General features: G+C 44.6%; 1 protein-coding gene across 1 annotated transcript in view; it reads right to left on the bottom strand.

Annotated features, from left to right (window-relative positions):
• Positions 1–17,165, bottom strand: part of LOC130042759 (zinc finger protein 345-like) — a 36,379-nt gene extending 19,214 nt beyond the window's left edge. Inside the window, exons 1-3 of the mRNA XM_056134952.1 lie at positions 16,869–17,165; positions 5,543–5,635; positions 4,625–4,790 (exon numbers count right to left, since the gene is read on the bottom strand). Coding sequence (XP_055990927.1) covers positions 4,625–4,790; positions 5,543–5,635; positions 16,869–17,165 — 556 coding nt within the window. The remainder of the gene's footprint in view (positions 1–4,624; positions 4,791–5,542; positions 5,636–16,868) is intronic.
• Positions 17,166–18,052: the final 887 nt, after the last annotated feature.

Here is an 18,052-nt window from a genome sequence, read left to right as displayed (position 1 = left end):
TTATCCCATTCTTACTTTGGACAACCTGGCAGGCTACCGAATGTAACCTGCCCACACGGCAGAGTCTGGCAAACTCCCTGTGCTGTACCCAATATGCCAGATACCAGTAACAATGATGGGTCTCATTCTCTTAAACCTGAAAGAGCCTTGAATATGGCACTTTTTAAAATCTCAGGGCTAGGACGAAGGAGACGTTACTGGTGCCTGCTCGAGGCAATCGACGAACAACAGGATGATTGTGATCGTGATGATCATATCAACAGATGAAGAGAAAGCATTTGACAAGATCCAGCACCCATTTCTGATGAAAACTCTCAGTAAAATGGGCATCAAAAGAACTTTCCTCAATATAGTCAAAGCTGTTTACCACAAGCCCATGGCAAGCATCATTCTCAATGGGGAGAAACTAAAAGCCTTCCCTCTAAGATCAAGCACAAAACAAGGTTGCCCGCTCCACCACTTCTATTCAATATAGTGCTGAAAGTACTGGCTATAGCAGTTAGACAAGAAAAAGATATTAAGGGTATACAGATAGGAAAGAAGAGGTCAAGCTATCACTATTTGCAGACAATATGATACTATACTTAGAAAACCCTAGAGACTCTACGGAAGAGCCCTAGAAGTAATAGGTTTGCATAGTAAAGTGGCAGGCTACAAAATCAACACCCAAAAGTCCATCCTATATACAAATAATGAAAAAGAAGAAAGAGACATTACAAAACAACCCCGTTCACAATAGTACCTCAGAAAATCAAGTACCTCAGAATCAGCTTAACTAAAGGGGTGAAGGATCTATGCAAGGAAAATTACAAAACACTACATCAAGAAACAAAAGACAACATTAGGAAATGGAAACACATTCCCTGCTCATGGATAGGGAGGATTAACATTATCAAAATGGCAATACTCTCCAAAGCACTATAGAGATTTAATGCAGTCCCTATCAGGTTACCCATGACATTTTTCAAAGAAATAGACAAAACACTCCTGAAATTCATATGGAACAATAAACCTCCATAAATAGCTAAAGCAACCCTTGAGAAAAAGAAGATGGATGGCATCACCTTTCCCAACTTCAAACTGTACTACAAAGGAGTAGTGATTAAAACAGCATGGTACTGGGCTAGAAACAGACCCAAAGGCCACTGGAACAGAGACAAATATCCTGTCACAGATTCTAAAATATATGACCACTTAATCTTTGACAAAGGAGCAAGAAATGTGAAGTGGAACAAGGAAAGCCTCTTCAACAAGTAGTGCTGGGAAAACTAGATAGCTACCTGAAAAAAAATGAACTCTGACCTCTGTCTAATGCCAAGCACAAAAGTCAGATCAAAGTGGATTAAAGACCTCAATATCAGACATGAATCCGTAAGGTACATGGAGGAAAATGTAGGCAGAACCCTCCATGACACTGAAGCTAAAAGCATCTCTAAGGATGAAACACCACTGACTAAGCAAGTAGAAACAAATGTAAACAGATGGGACTATATCAAACTAAGAAGCTTCTGCACTTCAAAAGAAACACTGACCAAATACAGAAACAGCCCACAGAATGTGAAAGAATATTTACCCAATTCCCATCTGATAAGGGATTAATATCCAGGATATACAAGACACTAGTAGAATTGTACAAGGAAAAAACCTCCAACACCATCAAAAAATGGGGAGAAGAAATAAACAAAAGCTACATCAAAAAAGAAATACAAATGGCCAAAAGGCACATGAAAAAATGCTCTACATCGCTAATCATGGAGATGCAAATCCAAACAACAATGAGATATCATCTTACACCACAGAGACTGGCACACATTCAAAAGAACAAAAGCATCCAATGCTGGCATAGATATGGGGAAAAAGGGACGCTCTTTCACCGTTGGTGAAAATGCCGACTGGCCCAGTCTTTCTGGAAAACAATATGAACAGTCCTTCAAAAACTAGAAATTGAGCTTCCATTTGACCCCGCAATACCACTGTTGAGAATATCTCTGTGCAAAAAAAGCACAGTAGAAATGACATCTGCATCGGTATGTTCATTGCAGCACTGTTCACAATAACCAGAATCTAGAAACAACCCAAGTGCCCGTGAACAGACGACTGGTTAAAGAAACTTTGGTAAATCTACACAATGGAATATTATGCAGCTGTTAGCAAAATTTGCTTGTAAGTGGATAGACATGGAGATTATCATGCTAAGTGAAATGAGTCAGAAAGAGAGAGACAGACATAGAAGAACTGCACTAATTTTTGGAATATAAAATGATATAATATGAGATGGATACCCATGCACTCTCAGAGAGCTTGGCAAGCTACCAAGAGTATTCAATATGCCAAACACAGTAACAAGAAGTCTCACACTGGAGACATTACTGGGCCCGCTCGAGCAAATCGATGAACCCATGCACTGTAGACACAAGAACCAGGAATACTGCCCCATAGCCGGAAACCTGTATCATGAGCTGGAGGAGAAGGCAGCTGGAATAAAGAAGGGATCACTAAGTAAATGATGGTTGAAATAAATGTTCAGGATGGGAGATGTGTGCTGAAAGTAGATAAAGAACCAAACATGAAAATCTCTCAGTATCTGTATTGCAGACCATAATGCCCAAAAGTAGAGAGAGTATGGAGGAAATTGTCTGTTATGGAGGCAGGGCGAGGGGTGGAAAGAGGGGGTATCCTGGAGACATAGATGGCAGCGAATGTGCACTGGTGGAGGAATGGGTGTTTGATCATTGTATGATTGAAACTCAAACATGAAAGCTTGTAACTGCATCTCACAGTGATTCAATAATAAATAATAAAAAAATTAAAAACAAATAAAATATGAAAGTCCCAGTAAAAGATACCACTGGACTGTATTGTCTCAAGGAATGATGAATAGCCCTATAGTGTGTCAATATTCTGTAAACCAGTCTTTATAAACACTAAGGAAAAAATTTACAGATGCCTAATTCATTCATTATATGGATGACATATTGCTGGCTGCCCCACCAGAACAGGATCTAGAAAATATGTGTCAACAGACCTTGAATGAATTGGAATCTTGGGGCTCTAAAAAGGTCCAGAAAATGCCTCTTGGGAATACGTAGGACCAAGTGTTTGGGAAACTAAAATTATTCCACAAAAGATACAAATCAGGAGAGAATCTAAAGACGTTAAATGATTTTCGAAACCTATTAGGGGATATTAATTGGCTTCAACGTTCTCTTGGAATGCCAACTTAGGCCTTACAAAATTTAAGTTGCACTTTGGAAGGCAATCCTGCCTTGACAAGTGCAGGGGAGCTTACAAAGGAGGCAGAGCAGGAGCTTGGCCTAATAGAACAAAATGTGCAACAAGCCCAATTAAACAGAGTTGAGCCTTGTTCTAAAATTAGCCGACAGTATTACATACCTCACACTCCCCTGCCCGAGTCCTGATACAGGACAATATAGCAGAATGGAGTTCTCTCCCAAACAAGGCAAATCGAACTCTCTTAACATATATTGCAAAAATCTCTAAAATCATATCTAAAGGCAGATCAATGCTGCAGGCGATTGGTGGGGCAGGACCCTGCAGAAATACTAGTCCCATTAACTAATGATCAAACGAAAACGCTCTGGGAATTAGATGAGGACTGGCAAATAGCCTGTACAGATTACAAGGGAAGAATTCATAATACCTTCCCTAAGAAAAAAATCTTCAATTTTTAAAATTTACAAACTGGATATTGCCAAACATAGTTAAAAACGAGCCGCTTCCTTCTGCTCCTACTTTCTTTACTGATACTAACAATCAAGGTAAAGCTGTTTATACTACTCTTTCTTTAACACATAAAATTGACACTCCATATCAATCTGTACAGAAAAATGAATTATATGCCATGCTCCTACTTTCTTTACTGATACTAACAATCAAGGTAAAGCTGTTTATACTACTCTTTCTTTAACACATAAAATTGACACTCCATATCAATCTGTACAGAAAAATGAATTATATGCCGTGACTTGCCTATTATAAGACTTTGAGGAAGCTTTACTGACTCACAGAATGCAGCTGGGACTGTGAAACATGTGACTTCAGCTGCCCTCCCTCTCATGCAGAGTGAGTGAATGGGACTATTCAAAACATTACAGGATCTTTATGTCCTAGAATTCATTTGTTATATATTACCCAGATACGGGCACATTCCAACTTGCTGGGGCTTATGGCCCATGGGAATGATGTAGCTGATAAATTAATAATAGCCAGTTATCAAAGTTAAACATTCTCATAAGATACATCATCAGAATGCTAAAGCCTTAAAAACAAAGGAAATTGTGCAACAAATGCCCTACATGCCAGGTCATCAATACCCTTCATATGCCGCCTGGGACTAGCCCACGCAGATTAAAGCCCAATCAACTATGGCAGAAATGAATACTGAAAACAAAGAAAAAGTAGAGGGTCACATGAATCTTTGATTAGAGGGTGAATAGTCTTATTACATTTGTTTTGTTTTGTTTCTCCACAAATAGCAATTTTTTATTCACTTATGTGAGTGCCACAAAAAAACCTTGTATACAACCTACATGTTTAAATTCCTAAGTAGTAGTATATTCATTTACTAAAAGCTGAGCAGGCTGTGACTGGGATCTTCACTCACCCACTGACTCCAGGTGACTGTAGGTTTCCAGCATCACATCCCTGTACAGGCTCCTCTGCTCCCCGTCCAGGTGCTGCCATTCTTCCCAGGTGAAGTCCACTGCCACTTCTTCAAAAAGCATCATGCCCTGTAATGGTATAGTTCTCTCAGTCAGGGGCTCACTATTCTAGCCGTGGGGCCGGAGCAATAGCAGAATGTGCTGGTCATTTGCCTTGTATGTAGCCAACCCGGGTTTAATCCCACATCCCATATAGTCTCCCAAGCCCAAAGGGAGCGATCCCTTGCTGGGTTACAGTTCCAGAATTTTAGGTTTAACATTGGGTTTTCCCTTCTCCTCCAGCAGAGACCTTAGGTTGACTGAATCACACCCACCAAGGTGCTCCTGAGGCACACCCTATCTCATCAGGGCACTCCCAATCCTCTGTGTTTATCTTTACTCTCTCCTTTGTGCTCTGCTTCCCCTATCTGCTAGTCACAAATGTCTCCATCAGAAGGATAACTTATAAAGTCAAACCTTCTAAAGACTCTGGATTTTGTATATGGAAGCGAAATACTACTTTCCTCTTTCCTTTATGTCCTCTGCATACTTTAATTCTAGAGCAATGTCCTTCTGGTATCGACACAGAAAAACAGTTAGTTATGCTTTTGGGATAATATGGGAATTAATTGACTCTGAATAATTACTCCTGGGCATTCATCCTGTTTACTTGACTTAAGCCTCAGTTGCCCTGAGATTGACCGTAGTTGCTTACACCCAAAAGGTGGGTCCCTTGAGGCAAGCTGTAAGCTACCCTAGTTCAATGTGGGACACCTCAATGCCATAAGAAGTATCGTAAGAGCACATGCATGGGACAAACTCTGACATGACCCCCAGAGCAGTAACTGAATAAGACCCTGTTGGGGTGAGGAAAAACTCACCTGGCCTGAAGACTGTAGTCTGGAAATATTGGGAGAGGTCCGCAGAAAAAGACACCCTTTACCATGAGTTAAAGAGACGATTCTAAGCTTAATCTAGGGTACAAAAAAAAGTCCATGTTTCTTAATGTGTTTAATAGAAGTGACTAGAAATATTAGGAAGAAGTACATTGAATAGGGTTGTTTATGGAGATTACCAGAAAGTAAAGGAGAAAGTACCATGGCCTTGGAATTCTGTACTTGGGCGGGTCTCCCAGAAGGAATCTTGAGTGCTGGAGCCCCAGGATGAAACTCAGTCCTTAGGCGGATCCCACAAAAGCACTTCCCCTGAAGAAGCGGCTTTAATGTTCATGTTCAACCACACCTGTGTGCAGGGCTGCCCCAACCCTCATGGTTTCTCTATGACACTGCTTTAAATAAAGTGCCATTAATTACTGGCCATGCCCCCCCCCCATTCCTTCATTCATCGGTTGGGGGGATGGTCATCAGCCCCAAAGGCACCAGTGGACCCAGGTTATCGAGGAATGGTGACAACAACAATCCCTGAGCACAAAGTCAGGGGCAAGCCCTGGGCACTGCCAGGTATGGCCCCAAAGAACCTCTTTATTATACTTCATAAAAATAGTGCCACAGTATCCCATATTAAAAACACACATATTGTCATGAATAAAACTGTGAATAAAATTCTTCTCCATAGCGCAGCAGTAGGGCGTTTGCCTTGCGTGCACCCAGCCCAGCCAAGCCAGGTTCGATTCCCCTGCCCCTCTCTGAGAGCCCGGCAAGCTTCGGAGAGTATCTCGCCCACACGGCAAAGCCTGGCAAGCTACCCGTGACATATTCAATATGCCAAACAGAGTAACAACAAGTCTCACAATGGAGACGTTACTGGGCCCGGCTTGAGCAAATCGATGAACAATGGGAGGACAGTGACAGTTATATAAAGAATCTTCTTGTTGGGAAACCTAAGTATAAATACAGAACTGAAAGAATCTCCTAGAATTCCAATGCTCAAAATAGGATAACTATGATCTGGAGCAAAAATGCAAAAGCAGTCATTTGTCCTGACATACTGCATGTGCCTCACGACCCAGAGATGCGGACCCAAATCCATTAGTTCTTTCATGTAAACCACATATTTTTATGAATTCAAAGCAATAACAGGACGACACTTGGTGCCTGGGACTCCTGCATTCAGACTACGCAGTCCAGCCCACTTAGCGATCTTGCCATCACAGCAGGCAATTTTCAAGAAGCCTGAAGTCTGGTATCTCTCATATAACTGGCTATGACCATGTAAAAGGACAAAGATAGGTCTTCCTTGCTCTTGCCACATATGGACTCAGAAGGAAGAATTCAGCTGTAAATCAGGAACACATCTCAGCTGGATGGCAACTTGATACTGACTTTCCAGTTTCTAGAATTTTAAGAATAGAAATTTTGTTTAATCCCCAGAGTTCAGTCGAAGGCATACAGAAATGCTATCTAACACGCAGGAATGGACACAGTTAGCAAAGGCCATGGAGATGGCTCATGGGCCTGAGTGCAAGCTTTGTAGGAATGAACCCTGGGTCTGATCACCTGTACTGAGTAGTCGTTAGCAATGTGAGACCAAAGCCTAGTAACATACCCTGAAGAGCACCTAGCAGCACCGTCTGTGGCCCCAATACTAAAATACGGACTTCAATTATGGGAAGCTACTGAACAGAGTAGAGCTGGGGATGGGGAGAAATGCCGCAGGGACCGCACTTGCCTTTCACACACCCGACAAACGTTCGATCCCTGCCAACCCATATGGTCCCTGAGCACTGCCAGGAGGGATTCCGAAGTGCAAAGCCAGGAGTAAGCCCTCAGCATCTCTGGGTGTAACTTGAAAGCTGGAAAATGTAGCACGTGGAAATACATTCAGCTTTTCCAACCGTTATGGAAATGAAGAGCAAATCCACAAGGACATACTACTACCTGGTAATGGGAGGAGTGAGAAAAGCCCCCTTGTCTCTGGGACTGATTCTAGTCCACCTTGTCCAATTCTTTGGTTTTTGCGACATACAGCTCAGCAGTCCCAGACCTCCACACAGGGGAGGAAAAAAATAGAGAAAACAAAATAAGAAATAATGATTATACAAGGCTGTGAACCACTAGGCTTCGATAAAAAATAAAACAGAACCAGAGTGACATACATCAGGTAGGGTACTTGCCTTGCCTGCAACAGACCTGGGTTCAATTCCCCAGCCCTGCCAGGATTGATCCCTGAGCACAGAGCCAGAGTAAGCCTGAGCACTGCCAGGAATGGCCCCCAAACAAGAAATTACAAAGTTTTTTTTTAAAAAATAAAACAATCCTCCAAAATGGAGATAGTTAAAATCTTAGCGTCCAGATATCCCCACCCATTGGGGAGAAGAATGGGAAGGGGGTGGGGAAATAAAAAGCGTCAAGTATGAAGAGAGAAACAGCAAAGGCAGCCAGCGGGTTCCCCTTTGGACTCTCATTCCCCTTCTTGCAGGAGTGCCTTTGCTACTTTCTCCTTTGCTACAGTAAACGCTCCCCTTTGATCCTAAGGAAAAGAAAGAAAAAAGAACTTTAGAGAACAGTGTGCCAGACTTACACTTAGAGTTCCAGAAAGAAAGGGAAAGCACTGAAACAATGTGAACTTTTTCTTTGTTTTGAGTGGGACACAGATGGCTGTGCTCATGGCTTACTACTCCTGGTTCTGTGCTCACAGACAGCACCTGAACCAGTGCAATAGTTTAGCGGGTAGGTTTTTGCCTTGCAAAAGGCCGACTCATATTCTATCCCCAGCACTGCATATAGCCAGGAGTAATTCATGAAGGGGAGTAGGGGAAGAGAGAGAGAGAGAGAGAGAGAGAGAGAGAGAGAGAGAGAGAGAGAGAGAGGGAGGGAGGGAGAGAGAGAGATATGACTCCTAGCAGGTCCTGAGGGACCATATGGAGTGCTGGGGATCAAACCCTGGTGGGCTGAAGCCAGGCAAGTGCCTTATTTACTGCACTCTCTAGCCCCACTATTTGAAATGATTAATGATTACGGAACCACCATCTCCGAATGCAACAGCTATGTGTACCTAGGTCGAGAAGTCGACATGACAAATGACCTGGCACCCGAGCTGTGCAGGAGGAAGAGAGCGGCTTGGAATGCCTTCAAGAGCGCTGAAGAAATAACTAAAAGGACAAAGAACCTCCAGCTACGAGCACATCTCTTTGATTCCACTGTTCTTCCTGCATTAACATATGCCTCAGAGACCTGGACCCCACGAAAACAGGATGAGAACGCTATTCGGGTCTCTCAAAGAGGAATCGATAGAGCTATGCTTGGAATATCATGATTCACTCAAATGAGAGATAGAATACAGAGTTCTGATCTTCGTCAACGCTCAAGAATCAGGGACACTGTCTCATTTGCCAAGACATCAAAAATCAGATGGGCTGGACACGTAATGAGGTTTATAGACAACCGCTGGACTAGAGCCATTACTGATTGGATTCCACGGGACATCAAAAGATCACGTGGACGCCCACCTACAAGATGGTCAGACTTCTTTGTCAAGACTCTGAATGATCAGTTTGAGGCTCTGCATGTTCCTAGAACGAACAGATACCATTGGGCTACACTAGCACGCAACTGGGATGAATGGAGACGTTACTGGCACCCGCTCGAGTAAATCGATGAATAACGGGGATTAAGTGATTAAGTGATTAATGATTACAGAGAGAGTACAGTAGGTGGGGTGCCTACCTTACAAGTACCAGACCCCTAGGGTTGAACCGCAGCACCACATAAAGTCCTCTGGGTACCACAAGGATTGATCCCTGAGCACAGAGTCAGAGTTAGCTCAGAGTGCTGCCAGCTGTGACTGTGACCCAAAGTAAAAAATAAATGAATAAATAAAGAATAGCTTTTTATTTTGTTTATCTTAAGAGGGCACACCTGAGGGTACTCAGGGTTTACTCCTAGCAGTGCTCAGGGATCATTCCTGGCAGGACTCGGGGACCACACAGGGTGACAGGTACTGAATGGGGATCACAGTGTGCAGGGAAATAAATACGCTACCCCTTGAACCATTGCTCCAGGCCCCTAAAAATAATTTTAAAAATTAAAACAAGAAACAACGACATTTCTGAGCACAGTGCCAACAGTAAGCCCTGAGCATGGCTGAATGTTTTCAAAAAACAAAAATGAGCCTGAGAGTCAGTGCAGAGATTGGTGCTGTTCCCCTGCACACAGTCAACTCAGGCTTAGTCCCTGACAGTACATATGACGCCTGGCATCATCTGGAGTAATCTCTGAGAAAACAATCATTGAGCAGAGCTGGATATGCCCAAACACAAAAGGAAAGAAAGAAGGAAGGAAGAGAGGAAGAGAGGAAGGGAGAGAGGGAGGGAGGGAGGCAGGGATGGAGGAAGGAAGGAATTACATAAAATCAATGAGCGAAACCATGGATTTGATGAAAGGTATGAACTGTGAGAATATTACTCTAGGTACCTCATCAACCACAAGATGCAAAGAAAGAGATCTTTAAAGCAGCAGAAAAAGGAGAGAACACGGGCACAAGTACGTAAGAATGAAGAACAGTTTCTCATCAGAACAATGGAAAAACTTCATTAAGGCAAGGAAAGGACAGCTCTCATGTCACTGCACATACACTCAGGGAAAGCCACGATTGCATGTGCAGTGAAAAGCAGACACTTGTCATCAGAAGGCAAATAGGCCATGTTCAGAGATATCCTTCAGGAGTCAGAGCGATAGCACAGCAGGTAGGGCTTTTGCCTTGGACGCGCAGCTCACCCAGATTCCACCCACAGCACCCCATGTGGTCCCCTGAGACCCAGGAGTGAACCCTGAGTGCTGAGCCAGGGGAAAGCTCCGAGCCCCTTCAGGCGTGGCCCCCAAAACAAACAAGAACCAATATTCCATACTTAAATGGGATTTCACCGGGGATACACCAAACGTTTGCTAACTGAAAGCCCACCTGGAAGGCGACCAAACCGATGACTCCAGCTGTGGAACAGCCCATAAATGGCAAAAACCCAGAGAGTGAAACTGTCAGTGGTCGCTACTGATAATGGTGAAGGATGAAAAAAAAAAAGAACAGAGAAGTTGATGTCAGTGAAGTAACTGGGCAAATAAATGATCACAAAGTGGAGATACTGGAAGTCACTGCGGGGTCGTGAGCTCTAACGCACCGTCCACCCCCGACACACACCGCACCAAGAGTCGCACCGCTGCACGGAGGCAGCCTGTGCGGAGGAAAGTGAACTGGGACTCAGCGCGGTCCTGCTCAGCTGCCGGGACCTGAAACAGGGCTGGGGCTCGGGGTCCCCGGGGGCATCCAAGCCTGTCCCCGAGAAGGCAGGTGCCCCGGGCGGGACGGGGCAGCGGGCAGAGCTCCGGCCGCGGCCCGGAATCCAATGTCCAGGGCCCGCTCTGTCCCCGGACCCTGCAGGAAGGACCCCGAGCAGGGCAGGGGGCCCGGCCTCCCCCTCCCTCCTTCCCTCCCAGCCCCCACAGACCTTCTGCTGCGACCCCACCGCCCGTCCACCCCGCATTCTGACTGCGAGACGAGACCCCGAACCGGGTCCGGGGGCCGCGGCGGGCCGCGAGGGGGGATCGAGTCCCGCCCCGCCCACCTCGGGCACCCGGGATCCAGCCTGCCCAGGCCCTTCCCTGTCCCCCGGCGCCCGCGGGCTGCGGAGACACAGCGGCCAGGCAGGGGGGACCGCGCTCTCCCCAAGGGGGTCTCCCTCCCGCCCCTCCCCTCCCCCTGCTCACCCACTTCTCGGCTCCTGCCTCTGTCCGCACCGGCGTCCCCCAGCCTCACAGCGGCACTCGGGCCACCACTCCCCTCTCGGCCTCTTGCAGAAGAGACCCCACTTGGGGAAATCCTCCTCGGGTCCCCCGGGAGTTTCGGTCCAGGCTGACCCAGAGGCGGAGGACACCAGCCAAGGGGCGGGTTCCTTCCAGCGGAAGTCGGCGGGGGGCGTCCCAAAGCCCCGTGGGAACTGTAGTCCGGGAGGACTACATTTCCCACACGCCTCTGCGCCCACCCAGCGCGACCTTTCTAGGTTGGCGGGTCCCTGTCCTTTGCTAATCTGGGACCAGTGGAAAAAGAGAGTGGGGTATAAATAAGGGCGTGCATTTATTGGGCGACGGTCAACTGAAAATCTGGTCTTTGAGAAAATTGTATTTGACCCACTGAAAACTACGTGAATCAGCTGAGAAACTTCAAATGTGAGGGGAAAATTTATGATATCAAAGGTCAGACTGGAGCAATGATACAGCAGTGAGGGGCTTGCCTGGCTCGCAGTTGACCCGGTTTGGTTCCAGAGCCCCATATGGTCCCCTGAGCACAAGAGGGGGCCCACCAAATGTTTGCTAACTGAAACGTGCTCAGCAACGTGCCTCCCATCAAATTAATCATAAAATATTATGCTGGATGTCCCCCTTGCCTTTTCTGCACCAATTGAGATGTTCGAATAGTTTTGAATTTTTATTGCATTTATGTAGTGTCTGGACATTAATGTGACTTTACCCATCTGAGATTATTCCTCCTGCTCATGGTTTATAATTCTCTTTCATGTTCTTCAGTATCTACTTGCTAGTATTTTGTTCAATTCTGTGTCCCTGTCCCTATCAATATGTATCTTATTTGTAGGTGTCATACAATTTTATGAGTATATTAATGGAAAATTTTAATTTGATCCTGCCCTTCAGACCTTTCTAATGAAATGTATGTGTGTATGTGTGTGTGTGTGTGTGTGTGTGTGTGTGTGTGTGTGTGTAGAATTCCAGAATGTCCTAGGTAGGCTCTGCTCTTCTCTCAGCTCTCCGATCTTCAGACAGGTAGACTCTGTCTGTACCTTACCAAGTTCTCAGTGCCCACCAATCACAGCTTATTCAGGCACCCTGGCTCTTAAACATAAACAGCTCAAGAGTGGTCATTTCCTTTCTCTCCCTCGGGAATTATTTTTCTCAAATGTACAACTATGTCCATTTATCTTCATTTTATTAGGTCCTAGAAACATGTGCCTGTCTGTCTGTACATGTGTGCACGCGCTTAAGGTGGTGACTTTAGTTTCCTTTATAATGACCCCAGGTTGTCTTCTTCGGGAAGTAAGGATTCCAGAGACTCCAAGCTGGTTCGTGATGCTTTTGAGGAAGGTGAAACCAGTGAGATGCTATGAAGATGCAGGCAGTGATGCAATGAGTCTGGAAGGCCTCCCCCCCGCCCCGGAAAAGTCCCTGTACACCACATCCACAGCCCCCACTCTCTGGACTGGGTTTTACCACTTCTTTCCCAGGTGATACTCAGGCCCTGTTGGAGGTTTCCCATAAGGTGACCTCAGGACCCCTGCTCCATAAGCAGTGTCAGAGCCAAGCAGCTGTAAAGAGAGTGCATGGAGCCAGTCTCCTGCCTGCTGTCCCTCCTCCAAGGCCATATTCGTACTCTCATATGGGGGAGCTCCTCTGGGAGAAGGTCAGTGTGTCCACACAGGTAAAGTTCCTCAGTGGCTCCAGCAGTGCCCACACAACAGCATCAGAAGTTTCCACAAAACACATACAGTGGTCTGATTGTCATGGGAAGACCCGAATATCAGACCTGAGCTGGGGATCTGTGCACAGCCCAACCAGGCTTCAGGATTCTCCAGCCATAATTCCAGAATGAGATCTACAAGTATCATAGACATAGTATTTGTACCAATTCTTCTGCTTTATGATTGTACAGACAATGTTTTAGTCCCTAATTGTTACAGAACCACAGCGTTGTTCAAACCATTGAACTCTAGTGAATACTAGATACTCTATACTCTATGTTCCTTTATCTATCAATATGGTAGCAGGTTTTAGTTAAAATACTCTATAATTTCGGGATGGGGCAACTGCAGCCTCATGGGATGGAGTGGTGAAACCGGCACGTCTTTCACACCTTACTGAGGCCACGAGTTGCCCCCACAAGCGACTCTTTGGCACGACCATGGCCCCAGAGGCACAAAAACCAACCTCGTAATTATCCAGCCTTTGGCAGAAATTCCTCCAGACTCAACTGGTAAAATATCAGAAATCCAAAAGCTATCATGGCTGCGTGACATCATATGGTCTTCGTAACCAGCAATAGAAAAGAAATTATTTCACAATGCCCTTTTAGCAGTTCTGATTGTTGGGGAGAAATTCCAAGTAATAATGGTGTATCTTTTGTCTAAATGATGAATGTAATCAAAGTAGAGAGAGAGTTAAGTAGAAATCATCTGCCTCACAGGCATTGGGAGGGGTGGGAAGGGTGGTATATTTGGGTTCTTTGTGGTGAAAAGTGTGCACTGGTGAAGGATGGGTGTTTGAACATTGTATGATGAGACTTAGACCTGAAAGCTTTGTAACTTTTCTCATGGTGAATCAATAAATAAATTTAAAAGAAAAAAAGAAAGCCCAAGCCTAGCAGGTGGCCAGACCCGATCAACAAAGCTCCCTACCCAATATGCAGCCATAGCCATATAGGAAAAGCCTGTCAGTTCTTGGAAAAACTGTAATGTTTATGTAACCAAAACATATATAACCACCTGAGTGTTAAGTTGGGGTCCTTGTCAAGACTTCACTGCGTTGGATGAGACTTGGACCTAGCTCAAGCTAGCAATAAAGTTTCCTTTTCTTTTGCATTAAAAAACCTCTATAATTTGGTTAGTTATATTACTTGTAATAATATACTGAACTGGGATATTTTTAAATGTTTTTCAGTACTCCTGTTTCCTACAGTAGTTATACCATTATATGTAAGCTTATGCCCTATGTAAGAGATGTTGTTCATCTCTTCATGTGTTTTCCATTCATGTATGTATTCATTTTAGAAATTCCTTTCTAGGGCCCCCTTTGTAAGGGTCACACAGAGATGCTCTTGCGTTATTCCCAGCTCTGCATCTTCTTGATCATTCTTGGTAAGACTCAGTGTACCATGTGAGTTATTGGGGATCAAGCTGGGGGAATCCATGTGCAAGCAAAACCCCTACCCACTGTACTCTCTCTCCAGCGTCCTGAATTACTTTTTATACTTGGCTTATTTGTTGTTGTTATTGAGTTTGGGCCCAGAACAATGGTATAGGGGTTGACGTATTTGCCTTTAAAAAATTTATTAGTGAAACACCATGAGGTACAGTTGTAGACTTACAAATTTTTGTGCTTGGGTTTCAGTTATACAATGATCGAGTACTCATCCCTCCACCAGTGCCCATTCTCCACCACCACTAATTCCAGTATCCCTCCCACCCCTCAACCCCCCATCCCACCCTGCCTCTGTGGCAGGGCACTCCCTTTTGTTCTTTCTCTCCTTTTGGGTGCTGTGGTTTGCAAAAGAGGAATTGAGTTGGAATCATGTTTGGTCTATAGACTACTTTCAGCATGCATCTCCCATCCTAGGAGGATCCTCCCAACACCCTTTATTTGGTGCTCCCTTCTCTATCTGAGCTGCCTTTCCCCCTAGAGTGTGCATGTACTTGCCTTGCTTGTGGTCCACACTGGTTCTGTTCACAACACTACATTATGTTCTCCCATGCACTGCTAGGAGATCCCTGAGCAGAGAGTCAAGAGTAAACCCTCAGCACTATCAAACATGACCCCAAACTGCAGCAAACATAAAAATCTTTCAACTTTCTCTTCTAGCCTGTGCTCTGCCTTGACTATGTATCTAGCTTGCTGGTCCCTATGTTTTTTTACTGGCTTACTACAAGTCTGGAGAAGCCTGTGTACTTTCTTTTTTTATTTCCAAACTGTATCCTGCTTTTTTATAAACAATCAGGGTATTTCAGGCAGGACATGGGCAGATAATCTTTAACAGTTTACAATAACTTTCAAACTCCCTTTTTCAATGGATTACCAAAGTCAGAAAGCCACCATAAACCCAATGACCTCTTTATTTGATGCTCTGAACAGCAAAAGTTTTGAGTGAGGGTTGACACTTCACATTTAGTATGCTGTTTAACAACTTTTCACAAGCTGACCCTGACTTTCAAAAAATGAAAGAAAAATGACAGGATGATAGAATGATCAATCTGAAGATTCACAGCCTTAAAAAAAGGAACTGTTCTTTTGAGGGCTGCCATCTCAAGTGGGGCACTGCAAAGTCCAGATGGCCTGACATCCTGGTAACTACTTTTTGGGAGTCCAGGCTCAACAGGTGTCTCTGGAGTTAAGGGAGTCAAGTCTATGTGAAGATGGAGAGCGAGACAGGACATAGAAACACATTTTAGTTTTTCCCTACCACAAGGTTGAGTGCCAGGGTGGTTACTGTGTCAAGTCAAGGAATCCTCCCTCTTGGAAATCAAGAGAAAAAGTCTCTCAAAACTAGCGGGGGGGGGGGGGGGGGGGGGGGGGGGGGAGGAAGTTGTTTTTCCCCATGGAGATCCAGTTTTGGAGACCATTTATTAGTGACTTATGCCCTTCCCCCAAAGCAACAATGAAGAGTTCTGTGTGTTAACAACATAAATTTAAAAAAAAAAGTAAGACAAAGTATCATGTTAAGCAAAATGACCTCAGAAAGAAAGGGATAGACATAGAAAGATTGCATTCATCTGGGGAACATAAAGTAACAAAATAGGAGACTAACACCCAAGAATGTCTGAGATTAGTACCAGGAATTTTACTTCATGGCTTGGAGGCCAACCACACATGCTAGGGGAAAAGGGAGCTCAGATAAAGAAGGGAACACCAAATAAAGGTGTTGGGAGGGTCCTCCCAGGATAGGAAAAGCATGCGGAAAGTAGACTATAGACTAAACATGATTGTCACCCATTGCCTCTTTTGCAAACCACAACACCCAATAAGAGAAAGAGAACAAAAGGGAATGCCCTGCCACAGAGACAGGGTGGGATGGGGGGGGAGGGGGGTGGGAGGGATACTGGGATCTGTGGTGGTGGGAAATGGGCACTGGTGGAGGGATGGGTATTTGATCACTGTATAATTGAAGTAAAGTAAGTAAAGTAAAGGCCCTCCCGTTGATCGTCGATTTGCTCGAGCGGGCCCAGTAATGTCTCCATTGGAGACTTTGTTGTTACTGTATCTGGCATATCGAATACTCTCGGTAGCTTGCCGGGCTCTCCGAGAGGGGCGGAGGAATCGAACTCGGGTCGGCCATGTTGGCTGCGTGCAAGGCAGACGCCCTACCTGCTGTGAAACCCAAGCACAAAAATGTGTAAGTCTACAACTGTACCTCATGATGTCTCACTAATAAAAATTTAAAAAAATAAATAAAATTTTAAAAAAGTAGGACAAAATTCTGCATTTTAATAAAACTTGATAAAAATAGCATTTCAAACTGTACAGTCACCAGAAGTACACAGTTATCAAAAAGGCACACACTGCACTTGGCATGTCTAGCACCTTCAGCTTTCTGTGCCTGGTCTGTTTTGGCATCCCCATTTTCTGCAGGGTTCTTTCCATCCTTGCCAGCATCAGCCTTCCCCTTTTCCCCTCTGCGAACCTCCTTTCCCTTCTTTGCAGGGGCCTTTTTAGGCTTGGGCTCTGGCTTTGGGGAAGAAGGTTTCGTTGATAACCTTGCAGATCTTCTCTGTGCTTCATCCTTCACCTTGGCTTTATCTCCTTTAGCATCCCCTTCAGCCTTTCTCTTGGGCATGGTGGCGACAGCGGTGAGACGTGGGCGCTGGACACGGGGTGCAGCGGTGCCTGGGCTTTGGTTGATCCAGGAGTCGTTCTTGCCTCTTCTTCTTCACACTGTTCTGCCTGTGTACTTTCACGAATATATTTCCCCTCTTTCTCTCTTCTCACATCTTTCAAAGTATATTTCATTCAATAAAAAACTATCTTGTTGTTAAAATTTATCATTGAGTTTAGGAATGCTTTATAAAGGCCCAGAGAGATAGTGTAGGGTAGGGTGTTTGCCTTGCACGTGGCTGATCTAGATTCAATCACTGGCACCCAATATGGTGCCTAGAGCTCCACCAGGAAAGATCCCTTAGCGCAGAGCCAGGAGTAAGCCCTGACCACTTCTTCTGTGGCCCAAAGACCAAAAAAGAAAAGAAAAGAATGTTTTATATGGGCAGGAAAGATATTATAGTGGTAAGAGATTTGCCTTGCATGCAGTCAATCTGGGCTCAATCCCAGCATCACACTGTTGAGAAGAATCCTTTATCTATCCTTCTTCGTAGTATATAACTCATTTATCCTGATATTATATCTCTCTTTCTATAAAAATTTTAGTTTTTTCTCTTTTCTTTTTTTTGTTTTTTTTTTTTAATTTATTTTTTATTTTTAGTGAAACACCATGAGGTACAGTTGTAGATTTACAATTTTTTGTGCTTGGGTTTCGATTATACAATGATCAAATACCCATCCCTCCACCAGTGCCCATTTTCCACCACCATGGATAATATCCCTCCCACCCTGCCTCTGTGGCAGGGAGTTCCCTTTCATTCTCTCTCTCCTTTTGGGTGTTGTGGTCTGCAAAAGAGGCATTGAGTGGCAAACATGTTCAGTCCATAGTCTACTTTCAACATGCATCTC

This window comes from Sorex fumeus, unplaced genomic scaffold, assembly GCF_029834395.1.
Source record: "Sorex fumeus unplaced genomic scaffold, SorFum_2.1 ptg000109l, whole genome shotgun sequence".
In the NCBI taxonomy this organism is placed as follows: Eukaryota; Metazoa; Chordata; class Mammalia; order Eulipotyphla; family Soricidae; genus Sorex; species Sorex fumeus.
This window is presented reverse-complemented; position numbering and strand designations above follow the sequence as displayed.